Source organism: Moschus berezovskii, chromosome 6 (assembly GCF_049115385.1).
Source record: "Moschus berezovskii isolate FMDL1 chromosome 6, NW_MosBer_1.0, whole genome shotgun sequence".
Taxonomy (NCBI): Eukaryota; Metazoa; Chordata; class Mammalia; order Artiodactyla; family Moschidae; genus Moschus; species Moschus berezovskii.
In genome coordinates this window covers 27,609,078-27,621,256 of record NC_142465.1, presented here as the reverse complement: position 1 = coordinate 27,621,256, position 12,179 = coordinate 27,609,078, and the positions used below count along the sequence as shown (strand labels likewise).

The 12,179-nt window shown below is 42.9% G+C and overlaps 1 protein-coding gene across 1 annotated transcript in view; it reads right to left on the bottom strand.

Moving 5' to 3' along the window:
* The window catches only part of CRADD (CARD and death domain containing adaptor protein), a 199,318-nt gene extending 187,390 nt beyond the window's left edge, over nucleotides 1-11,928 (bottom strand). The window contains exons 1-2 of the mRNA XM_055395837.2: nucleotides 11,774-11,928; nucleotides 10,247-10,550 (exon numbers count right to left, since the gene is read on the bottom strand). Of these exons, the coding sequence (XP_055251812.1) occupies nucleotides 10,247-10,544 (298 nt within the window). The 5' untranslated portion in view covers nucleotides 10,545-10,550; nucleotides 11,774-11,928. The remainder of the gene's footprint in view (nucleotides 1-10,246; nucleotides 10,551-11,773) is intronic.
* Between the last annotated feature and the right edge of the window lie 251 nt (nucleotides 11,929-12,179).

The window sequence follows — 12,179 nt, the reverse complement described above, 5'->3', positions numbered from 1 at the left end:
TTAAGAATAAAAAGAAATTGAAATAAAGAGTCAACATACAAAAATTGCCATGCCAATCTCTTTTAAAATCTATGTCTAGTCACATTTCTTAGAAAACATATTTTATCTTTTTTGGTATTTCCTTCAACCTTCTATTTGGTAAACTGTTTTTAAAAAAAAAAAATCAGTGCAAATACTGGCCACAGGTGAGACCCAAGGCAAGAAAGGGTCAGAAAATAAAGAAGCTGTGGCTAGCCAAGGTCAGGTCATCTAAGGCATGTGACTCCAACCTGAATCAAGAACTGGAATTAGAGCAGGATTGCCTAGTGATCAATAAGACTGGAGGACCAGAGCATCAGTTTCAAATCTGAGGTCTGCTACTACTGAGCTGTGTGACCGTGGACAATTTATCTAATAACGGTAATGTACCTACTTCAAAGCTCTATGAAGATAAAGTTTATATATATAAAGCCCTGAGGCTAGAACTCTATCCAAATTCTCTTTCTAACCTCCTCTCTACTTCAATGTGCTCAATCCATTTTTTCCCCAATATCATCTGATTATTACTGATCAATCCCTATTGAAACAGATATTGAATACCTATTGAAAATCTGTATCTATCAAAAAGGTTTCAGAAGACCTATCTTCTTTCAAAACTGTTCTCCTTTACTCTTCCTACCATCCCTGGCCTTCAACTTGGACCCTGCTGAAATAAGACATAGAATATTCTCCTTCCTTAAAGGGCTACCACTTCTTTCCAGGCCCATCAACATGGAACCTGTTAAAAAGAACAGGAGTGATACAGTACAGCCGACATTTCTCAATCAGCTTTCACCTCTTCCTTGTGGATCTGTCCCTCCCTCACTCCATGTGACTCTGGTGTCCTAAGGGAAGGGCTCATGACTCAATGCAAAAGCTAAGCAGACTCTGAACCTTGGAAGAAGACGAAGTGGAGGAACTGAGCTGCAGACAGTCATCAATGCCCAGAAATCCCCAGGGCTGCTTCACTCCTGCCCTTACTAAGTCCGGGGATTTCAGCAACTCCTTTTAAGTTGTGAACTACCCAGTGCACATTAGAGAAATTCCTACTTTTGCTTATGTTAGCAAGAGGTCTACTGCATGAACCAGAGGGCCCACATACAAGTCTGACTGACTTGCACCCCTTAGTGTCCCCATCTGTAAAGTTTCTGAGGCACCTTCTGGCTCTAACCCTCCCCAATTCTGACAACAGGGCAAGTCCCGGAAGACGTGCTCTGACTGTTCTGAATTCTCCATAACAATGGCACCATTACCACCCAGCCCCCATACACCTTATGGACAAATGGGGGACTGAGAGATGCTTTCAAAGTCTTATATTTAGGTTATAAAACCACAAGCCTCTCGTTTGCCACTTGCTACATCTCAGCAGTATTATTTTGGTAACAGCGTCGCCACCCTCTCTAGCTTTGGTGCTGAGCATAAATAGAACATGAACATTTCCAGGAATTGTCAACTTGGCACTTCTCACAAGGAGTTAAGATTTCTTTTATAACACTAACAAGACTAAAAGCTGCCCCAAACTTCTAGAAGTTACATTTCCTTCTCAATTAAAATTTACTGTTTGGAAAAGGACAATGTACTCTTTTTTCCCTTCTGGGGGAGAAGTCCTCCAAAGAATCATATTCATATACTCCTTACTGCTCAAACTGAGGAACAAGTATAAACACAGCTGCTTATTAAAATTAAGTAAAGGCAAACATTCCTGCAGCTAGCTACAACAGCAGCCTACAAGTCAGAACTATACCCATAAAAAGAGAACACTACCTTGCTAAATGCACAGTTTAACTCTGAGGCCAAGCCACCAGAAAAGCTGGTTATTGCAACTGGTGACTTTCCAGAGCATGATTTAGAAGCTGCAGAAGTGGGGCCTGATTCCAGGATTAGGAGAGCTGATGCACCGTCTACTGACCATAGCCAAGAAGATTGAGTTTTTTTTGTTTTTTGTTTTTTTACTCTCAAGGTACCTAGGGGCCTGTTCCTTGACCCTGTATAGCCTCACATTACACCCTAATCCTCCCCCTAAAATAAAAGGATAAAGTGAGCGATGCGGGAGAAAGAGACCGACCAGGAATTAGTCTTTAGACAATAGGTGGGGAAAAGAAAGAAAAGCCCCTGACGCTGCACTTCTGAGACAGCCTGGAGAAGGGGAAAGGAGAAGAAAGCGGACTGGTAGATAACAGGCTCTGAAGCACCAGAGGCTCTCAGAACTAGGGAGGCAAGAAATGCCAATTTTGAGAAAGTGTCTTTACAGGACGGGAATCAGCAGTCTTTGAAGTCAAAGTCTCCAGATTCCAAATTAGGCTTAACTATGTTGTGTAACCTTGAGCAAGTGACTTAACATCTCTGTGAGTGAGGGTAATAATACCTTCCGCTTCATCAAGTTACTGTCAGGATTAAATGAATTAATAAATGCAAAGGTCATGGCATAGTGCCAGGCACATAGTAAAGTAAGCCCCCAATAAATACTCTGATTATTATTCCACTGGTATTATTTGAGGCTCTTGTGAAACACAGAAAAGACTAAAATTAGTTTTTTATTATAAATTGAAATTGTGGGCAGACAGATTGTCTGACCAACCGACAGACAGACCAAGCCAGTAACAGTCTTTACGGCTGGTGGTGTGCACCTCTCCTCTCATCCATCCTTAAGCCACCATCAGCTCCCTCTGAGGCTGACAGTTTCCCAGGTGGCGCTAGTGGTAAAGAACCCACCTGCCTACGCAGAAGATGTAAGAGACACAGGTTCGATCCCTGGGTTGGGAACATACCCTGGAGGAGGAAATGGCAACCCACTCCAGTATCTGTGCCTGAAGGATCCCATGGACAGAGGAGTCTGGTGGGCTACGGTCCACAGGGTCACAAAGAGTTGGACATGACTGAAGCAACTGAGCACGCACGCAAGCATACGGCTGACAGCAACACTCAACGCACTCTCCGCTGGCAGCTTCTGTCTCCATTTGGACACAGCTTATCTCCAGCGCTCACAGTATTGTGGGCGGTCTGCAATTAACAAACAATGTGAACAGACAATGAAAGTAACTCCCCCAAATCCAAATTCACCAGATAATTCAAAACCCTCCCATCAGTTTTTCCTCTATGAACACAGAGCCTATGAACCCCCACAGAGCTCTAATGGAGTTTAATGTTGGTAGTAGACTCACACCTGCATGGGGTATGAAATGCTAGAACATTCTTAAGCTACATTGTTTGTGGAATTCAAAGAATTAAAAACAATAGTGAGCACAGAGTTAAAACAAAACTACCTTTCCTTCTACATCTCCATTCCTACCTCCCTTCATGGTCCCCCACATGAAAATAAGAGCAACTCTTCAAGCAAGCACAAAGCTTTGGGAGGCCCGTTCCTGGGAAGCAAGAGGTGAAAAAGGAGCCCAACCTGATGGTGAGGTCTTTAGGTTTTCAACCTTGGCAGCACTTTAAAATGAACCAGGAAAGTGTTCGTGCCTGTGTTTGCACCTCTGTCTTTAACACCACTGCCCAGACCCCACCTCCAAAGATTTCAGCATGAACTGGCCTGGGGCAAATACTGAGGATCATTGGTTGTTGCTCTTTTTTTAAGCCAGAGTTGAAAAACACCGAGCTAAATCAACCCTGAAGGTCAGGAGCATTACTGATATAGCCAAGCGACCCACACATCCACAGGAGACAGAAACAAATATCACAGGGAGGATTTCAAAAAGGAAATAATATTAAATCCATTTTTGAGAGTGATATGGAGGCATCCCTCCTGGGGAGAGACTGTCACATGGTCTGCTGTTCCTAGAAAGAGCTGCAGTTTGCTGCCAACAGATGCATTATTTCATCAGTCCCATAAATACTTGATAAAAGTCTTCCGTTCTTCCTTTATGTCAGCCTTGCAGAAGAGGGGAAGAGCAGGGTGGGAGGAGGAGCTTTCTGATAAAATGTAGGGCTGACCCATCAAAACTTCCTTTTAAATGATTAAAATTGGCATCGATAAAAATAAGATATTTTAGGAAAATCTCACCCCAGTATACCTCAAAAAGCCTTTGAAATTTTCCCCTTAAAATGAAGAGAAAAGCATAAGTACAATTTTTTAAAGGCTAATTTCGATTATTAGCACCACAGCTCAATACAGTTCCATTTCTCAGCCAGTAGGGAGCCAAAATTACATAGCAAATGTCCTAAATCCAGAATCAAGAGGCCTGGGTTCTGGTCTTGACAACAAATTACATTAGCTGTGTGACTGTGGGCAAGTTGCCTTCATCTCCCTAGCCCTCAATTTTCCCAGAGAAAAATTAGATGATCTATGATCATCACCTTCCCAAACTTAAAGGGCAGAATACCAGGATGTTTCTCCATTTTGCTAACTTATTACATTAGCAAGTGAAGGCATTTACAATTTAGACAACTTAAAATTAAGTCATTCTCACAATTCTGCTAGTAAATTTAACCAGCTGCCAGCACTGTGCATCCACTGAATAAGCAAAACAGTAAAGTACCTTGACTAGATGTTATCTTCTGTCTGAAGGATGGTTGGCGCCTTTCTGCCCCAACTATGCCAGCCACACTAAGCATCCTGTCCCCAAACTCCCAGTGTTCTTTTTAAAAGAGAAAACACATGAAAAACATCTTCACGCTTGTTGCTGTGTCTCATACCATTATTATTTTCTTAGTATTTTCCTTTATGTTAACTCATTTCTAAATACAATGTGTTTTAAAGGAACTTCAAAAATAGAAGCCTGTTTTACTTGTCATAAATGGAAGAAAACCACTACAATAATATGAGGAGAAAAAAAAAGCAAAACAACTGAATTCTAACTCAATACTGTTGTCCATAAAAGGCTTTAAGCATGAGAAGCTTTTTCAGTCTATTAAGAAGAAAAACTGTCAAGGGTTGCAAGAGATGTAACAGAAATACTTGTACCAAATGGAGGTTTTCCTTTGGATTAAAACAGGATTAATTCCATGTCCACATATCACCTGAAATCATTTTAAGAACCACCCAAGATCATGGCTGTGCACGCAACTCACATTCTGGGAAGCACGACGACGAACAGCCGAGAATGGGCCTTAGTGACCAGGCACGGGACACAGCATCTCTCCGAAAGGAAGGCTATTCCCCGTTCTGGGCTCTAGCCATGCTGTCACCGGGGCTCCCACTTGAGTTCCTTTGTACTTGTGGTCCCCTCTATCTGAAAGCTTTTCCTCCAGGCATCCACTCTGTTGAAGAATTCAAGGTCTCTGCTGAATGTCCTCTCATCAAAGCAGCTTCCTCTGACCACCCCATATACTGTGGAAAGCCTCTCCTCACCACCCCGCAAGCTGTTCTTCTTCAAAGCATTCTCAACCTGATGTATTGTTCATTCACTTGCTTGTTGTCTGTCCCCATGAGACTACAGAATAGTAGGAGTCCAGAAGGGCAGGGGCTTTGTTTACCACAGCACCCCTAGGACCCAACTTCTGGCACGTGGTCAAGACAAATATTTGTCAAATGAATGAATGGATCTTCTCAGTTGATCTGGAGACCCTTCCCGTGTCTTTATTAACTAGTGCCTGGCATTTACTTAGTCCTCAAGAAGTATATGATAATCATGCTGGAGACACACAGAAACTTGGGCTCACTGTAGACTCTGCCTTTAGCACGAGGAGGGGTCTTGCTCTGAATGCTGCCACAGCACACCCTCTCTAGGACGCAGGATGCCATAGAGTGAACTCTACTCAGCCACAGAGGACGGGTCTGAACAGACTATGAGTCTGATGAACTGAGACCAACAGTGACCTCACCATACCCAGGCTGTGGTTGAGTCGCCCAGTCGTGTCTGACTCTTGCAACCCCATGGACTGCAGCCCACCAGGTTCCTCTGTCCATGGGATTTTACAGGCAAGAATACTGGAGTGGGCTGTCATTTCCTTCTCCAGGGGATCTTCCGGACCCAGGAATCAAACCAGGATGTTCTACACTGCAGGCAGATTCCTGCATTGCAGGTGATTCTTTACCAAATGAGCTACGAGGGAAGCCCCAGAGTAGGTATGAATTCATGGTATGATTCAAAAATCCCACCCTAGAAATCTCTCTAATAAACCTATTATAATACCTACAGTTTTGGGTTTTTTTTTTTTCTTTTATTGCTCAGTAACTTCAGGTGTATCCAAGTATACATCTGACAGCCTGAGTACATCCCGAAACAGTGGCTGGTGCGGTTCTGCTTGGTCACACAAGGCCAGCTCCAAAAGGGACAGGCTGAGTCCTGGAAACTCTGGGGTAGAGGGGAAACAAGCCAGCTCTACATCCTGCTCTGGTGAGGGCAGCCACACAGTCCAGGGCAAGGGTCCATGGCGAGAACCAGCTCAGGCAAAGTTACAACAAATGTCAGCCTCAGGACAGTTACTCCAGCAGGCATCCAATGCTAACACAGGAGGTGATAAGCTGCATTCCAAGGTATCTGTCCTTCATCCTTGCTGGTGGCTAAGAGACTATAAAAGCAGAAATTTAGCCCAATGAGGAAGGAAGGGAAAAAAAAAAACCAAAAAACCCTTGAGCCTACAAAGGACTGGAATTAAAAGAAGAGTTGCCAGGCTAACTGTTAAGTGGGAATCAGGGCAGAGACCCAGTCCCACAGCCGGAGCCAACATGGTAGAACAGGGAGTCCTTGGGCCCAGAAGTCCCTCCCACCATGACTTAAGGCTAAGTCCCATCAGCTGATGAGACCAGGCTGCTGACAAACCTCCTTTCCAGATCCAGATTACCTCGGGCACCCGCATGAGCTTGTCAGCCCAGACAGGGGCCCATGAGCCGTGGGCAGCCAGGCAGGCAAGCACATGCCACGTTTGCCCCGATTCAGCACTGTCCTCAGTGACCTGCCAGGAGCCCAGGAAGGATTTCCAGCTGATCTAGTGTCCAGTGTGTGACCTTGGCCAGTAAGGGACACGCTGAAGCGTTCCTTTCATGGTGCCAAAATGGATTAAGTCATTTTATCACCAGAATTCCTCTTTTAAAACAAGAAAAACAAGAAGTCAATTATCCATTAATGTGTTGGGCTTTTTAAAAAATATACAATAACAGAAATAGGGATACCCGTTATCTAGGCATATTCAGAGACCATCAAAGATTTAAAGTATCTTCTTTGGTGTTTGCTTTTTGTTTTTATGTTTTGGGATTTCCTGGGGGCACAGTTTAGAAGAAGAGGGTGGATCAAGATACAACTTGATTCTTTTCTAAAAAATGACACCAAGAAAATAAATTAAAAGCAACTAACTAGAATTAATCACCAAATATGGCCTTTGGGGTAGCTCAAAGTTTACAAGTGAAACACAAAAATTAACCAGACAAACAAAAGGAAAACCAAGAACCAAACAAGAAGACCAAAACAAGAAAACTTTTTATAAAATAAAATCAGTTCATTCAGGTCAATCAGGATTGACCTCTTGGCCAAAGAGAAAGCCGTTCCTCCTCACTTGTTTTCAAAGCCTCCCAAGAGGAGACCACCAAGCCTACACAAATTAATTAATAACTGCAACCAAAATGAGTAAGAAGTCAGAAGAGGTTCACGTATACACACACACATATATATAAGCACATTTTCCTACATTCCAATTCCTCAAAATTCAAACATGCCTTTTAAAAAATTTAAATGGACTATTTAAAAGCTTATTAAAATTACTCCATTACAACACCGAAGCAGCACAGAGATCCTGGGAAATAGGCCTCTGGGTCCATTTGCAAGTTTTACAGGGACATTAAACTGAAGGCATTTCAAGTCTAGTACTCTTCATAGGATATTTTTAAATAGATTTCCAATTCAGTCCTAATTTAATTTTACAATTAAAATACTGCCATCAAATTAATTAATTTAAAAACTTAAGGTTTAAGGTCTCAAAGAAGGCTGTTAACTAACAACTCCTTTAAAGTATATCATTTCCTCCATGCCTTACATACATAGATGGTGCTGAAACTTACAGTGTAGTGAATTTTCCATAACATGTTGATTTTAAAAGTGATTTTTATAAGATGGAAAATTACAAAGTGAAGAATGGAATTATAAACTCAAAATTTGGGGTTTACTAGTGAGTGGAGGCTGGGGATGAGCTAAGATTGGGAGGACACCCAGGGGTCCTCAAAGGCCATGCAACAATTTTTTTAACTGAGTGACAGGGAAATGGGTGCTCACTTTACCATTATTCTTCATACTTTATTATATTTTGTAATCTTACTTAAAAATATTCAATAATTTAAAAAAACTATTTAAAAAGTGAGTTTGTGTAATTTCCACTGTGGGAGGTACACAGAGCATTACATAAATCAAACTCTCTCTTCAGGATATTATTTTCAATACCAGTGTTACTCACAAGAAGCAAAACAATGAAGAGGACTTCATTTGTGCAGCAGCCAACCTATTGTTCCATTTGACCACTTCCACAGAATTAACAAATTAATGTTATTTTTTGAAACTTCAAATTTTTTCCCCACTCTAATGGTTCATACTGCTCACTTAAAAAAAATTATTTTTCTTCAACATCTCTGTTAACTTTCATATTAGTAAAAGAATAATTTCAATTTTTATTGTTCTTTGAATGAGCTGCAAGAAATGAAAATGGGGTCATACCTCTTTGAAAAACATACAAAAGTACTATTTACAACACCCACAATGATTATGAAATTAAATTAAATATTTTGGTAGTAATAAGCTTTCAGTTTGCCTGTTTTGTTGTTTCCAATTATGTATTGCCAAGAGGACCCTCTAAGCCAAATACCATGTAACATGGACTCCCTAACATTTCTTTTACCATTTCCCCACTTCTACGTTATTTATTCTGCTTTCAATCAAGTGGTAGAAACATTTTAGCTACTTCAGTTTGGCTTTGTTCACACACCTGGAGTATTTTATTTTGTAAGGATAATCCAATTTGAAAACTGAAATATTCAATTCAATTGAGTGAAATGAAAATATTTTTGCTTTTTCCACAGGGGTTTTACAAGGCCTTCCTAAGTCAACCAGTTATCTCATACAGACCAAATATTCAGACATATGTCATTAATAAAAATAGAAGAATTAATCAGTATTACTTAATACATGTGGTCTGGAAAATCATTCAAAATATGAGGACCACAGGACAAAAATAACAAAGTGAAGTGAAAGTTGCTCAGTCATGTCCAACTCTTTGTGACCCACAGTCCATGGAATTCTCCAGGCCAGAATACTGAAGTGGGTAGCCTTTCCCTTCTCCAGGAATTCTTCCCAACACAGGGATTGAACCCAGGTCTCCCGCACTGCAGGTGGATTCTTTACCAACTAAGCCACAAGTGGTCTTTTTATTACTGGTAATTTTTTTTAACAGTTATATTAGTGTTTAAAAAACAGCAACAACAAATTCTAGGGACCCCTAAGTTGGGAGTAGTTCTAACTATCATTGCTGTAAAAACCTTAGCTTTCTTCCTTCTTTTTTTTTTTTGCCAGTTCAGTTCTCTGCTCCTCAGTCTCTGCAGAAAGTAGAAGACAGGGATGTGTCAAGCATGAACAAGTGTTTCCTATCACATCTTCTTCCTGCTACAAGCCAGGCTGATAGCATCAGGACGGTTTCTCTTTTCCATAGCTTCCAACTCTCCTTAAACTCAAAATGAGACACGCCCTGCCCACACCAAAAAACTGCTGTCCTTATAAAATTAAATACTCTAGGTGTGTGAACAAAGCCAAACTAAAAAGGATGCCTTTAAATCAATAGCCTTTAAAAACAAACTAAGCCAGCCTTCCAAATAATTCCCGTTGGCCATGCAGGACAGGGAACAGGTGCAAGGCGTGCCTTCCTCGAGGCTGTCTCCTTCATGAGTCTGACCTTTTCCAGCCAGCCGCCCTGGCACCCCACAAATCAGTTATCAAGAAGCCGAAAGCCTGCTTTCCCATCTACACTTTCTAAATGGCTCCCGATGCCAAGGACTAAGATACAACCTGGCTCTCAGATGAGAGCATGCCTCCCAAGCGACCTGCCAACTTTCCCTGGAAGTATTTCTAAATGTATCCTCTGAGTTCCCTCCTCACCCTCTCCATCATGGGCCATTCCTCCCTCCTTCCCTGCACTTCATAATGCCATCTCCTCATCTGGTCCCTCCAACAGCATCTGCCTTCAGACCAAACTCTTTACCCACTTTCAGGATCCACCGACCTCCACCCAGACTAAAATCTCAACTTCAAATCCAAAAGGCATAGTTCCAACAATTTTGGAGCTGGCCTGGAGTGAACTTTTTGAGGCCTACCTGCAGGCAGTTCAACTACGGCTTCTTCTCTTGCCTTCTCCAGCTTCTCCCTTACCCAAGGGAATTCCTGCAGGGAATCTAGGAATGTATCGAAGGCTTTAGGACCTCTGGAAGGTAGGATATCCAGCAGTAGCATTGTTTTCCGGAGGCCTGTGGCTTGAGCTTTAATTTCTTGAACGTGGCTTTCTGTCAAGACCCCTTCCTGATAAAGATACTGGAGGACTAGCCCCTCCACCAGTACCTCTGCACCCAACTCCAGGCGAAGGGAGCGAAGCACTTGCTTGTCTCTAGCCTCCATTTCCCCCTGGGAAGAGACAAAATGGTAACTCAAATCACAGGAAGTCTGATGAGAGCATAAAGATAGTGTCTCACAATGCAAGCTCCTTAAGGTCATAGACATCTTTGAACCCTAGCAAAGCGCCAGGCCACAATGGCTGTTAAGCCAAGTTGAATTAATTTTGAATGGTTCAGAACATGATGAACAGCACTGAACATAAATCATCTTCTCTCTTTTTCTTTTCTACACAATGGGAACCTAGCTCCATTCCTTGTTCTATAAAGAGATTTGGGGAAAAGTGGATCAGAGACACTGCTTAAAAAGCAACTTTTATCTAAGGATTACAGAGGAGCATTTCATTCTAAAAAACTTGCATAGAAATAGTGCTTTTATTTTAACACTGACATCATCAGAGATACCCACCACCGCAGAAATGGCCTAGGGGCACGCAAGTGCCCTTTAGACCATGTGCTTTTGCAGAACCTGAACAATGGGAGTGGGGCCAGAAACCGGCAGGTACCAGTAGGTTTAAGGGTCATTTTCCCTAAGAGAAAAGACCTATACACCACTGCCTTCAAGGAAACCATGAAGCGTTCATGCCCTCCCTACGGCATATATCTTATATCTACAATCACAAGTGCCAGCCCTTGTCTGGAAGAACTTCGAATCTCCATCACAACACTGTCATGGCCACACATGTATGGGACATTTAATGTGGTGGGTTTTTTTCCTTTAAAAGACTGAAAACAAAACAATCCACACGCCACTGAAGGCTTCTTTCCAAGACCACAGCGCCCGTGAGCAGGGCAATGGCTAGGACAGCAAGTGGCGGGGAGGGGCCGCGAGGGCGGCAGGTGGGGCTTCGCGACATAGAAGGTGCAAGCACAGCGGGCGACCCCGAGGCGGCAGTGAGCAGAGGGCTGTGCACTCTGGCGGCCCCCGCCCTCCTGGAACTTCTTTTCATTCCCTTCCTCTCCAGCTGAAGCTCGGTGGTATTAGGAACGGGAAGAACTACGAAAGATTTTCGGGAAACCTGACCCGCTGAAAAAAGGGTGCTGGGAATGACTTGCAGAGCGGACCGAAGGGAGAGCGGCCCTGGGACCCCCGCCGCCACCCCAACCCGGCCGGCTCCGAAACGCCGCGAGGAAGGTAGCGAGCGTGGGAGCCGCACAGGGACCAGGCCGCAGACGCCACGGCGCGGGGGCCTTAAGAAAAGATGAATAGGGGGTTGCCAGTTTCCTGCTACTTACGTCTGGAAACACGTATCTTAAGGGAAAAAAAAAAACCTGCAACCGGAATCCAAACTGTCAGGGAACCTGTACCATAAGCACCATCTTTGTTGAAGGCAAAGAACCTCTAACAGGAAGTCATGACTCCATCTTTGTTAAGGGCAAGCACAGGAAGTACTGTGGTCATCTTTATTGGTGGCCCCGGATGAAGCCTTTTCTGCCATGTTTGCTATGGGTAAATAAAATAACCACCTGGCCGTGGACAATAGCATCATTCAGGGGGTTATCTAAGGAAAGGAGTAATTGGATAATTGAATTTTAACGCATTATCTCCACTTGGGTCTTGCACTCAATTGACAGATAGTTGGGCCTCAAAAGTCATCTTATCAGGGAGGCCTTCCTTGACCACTGTTACTCAAAGTGGCAG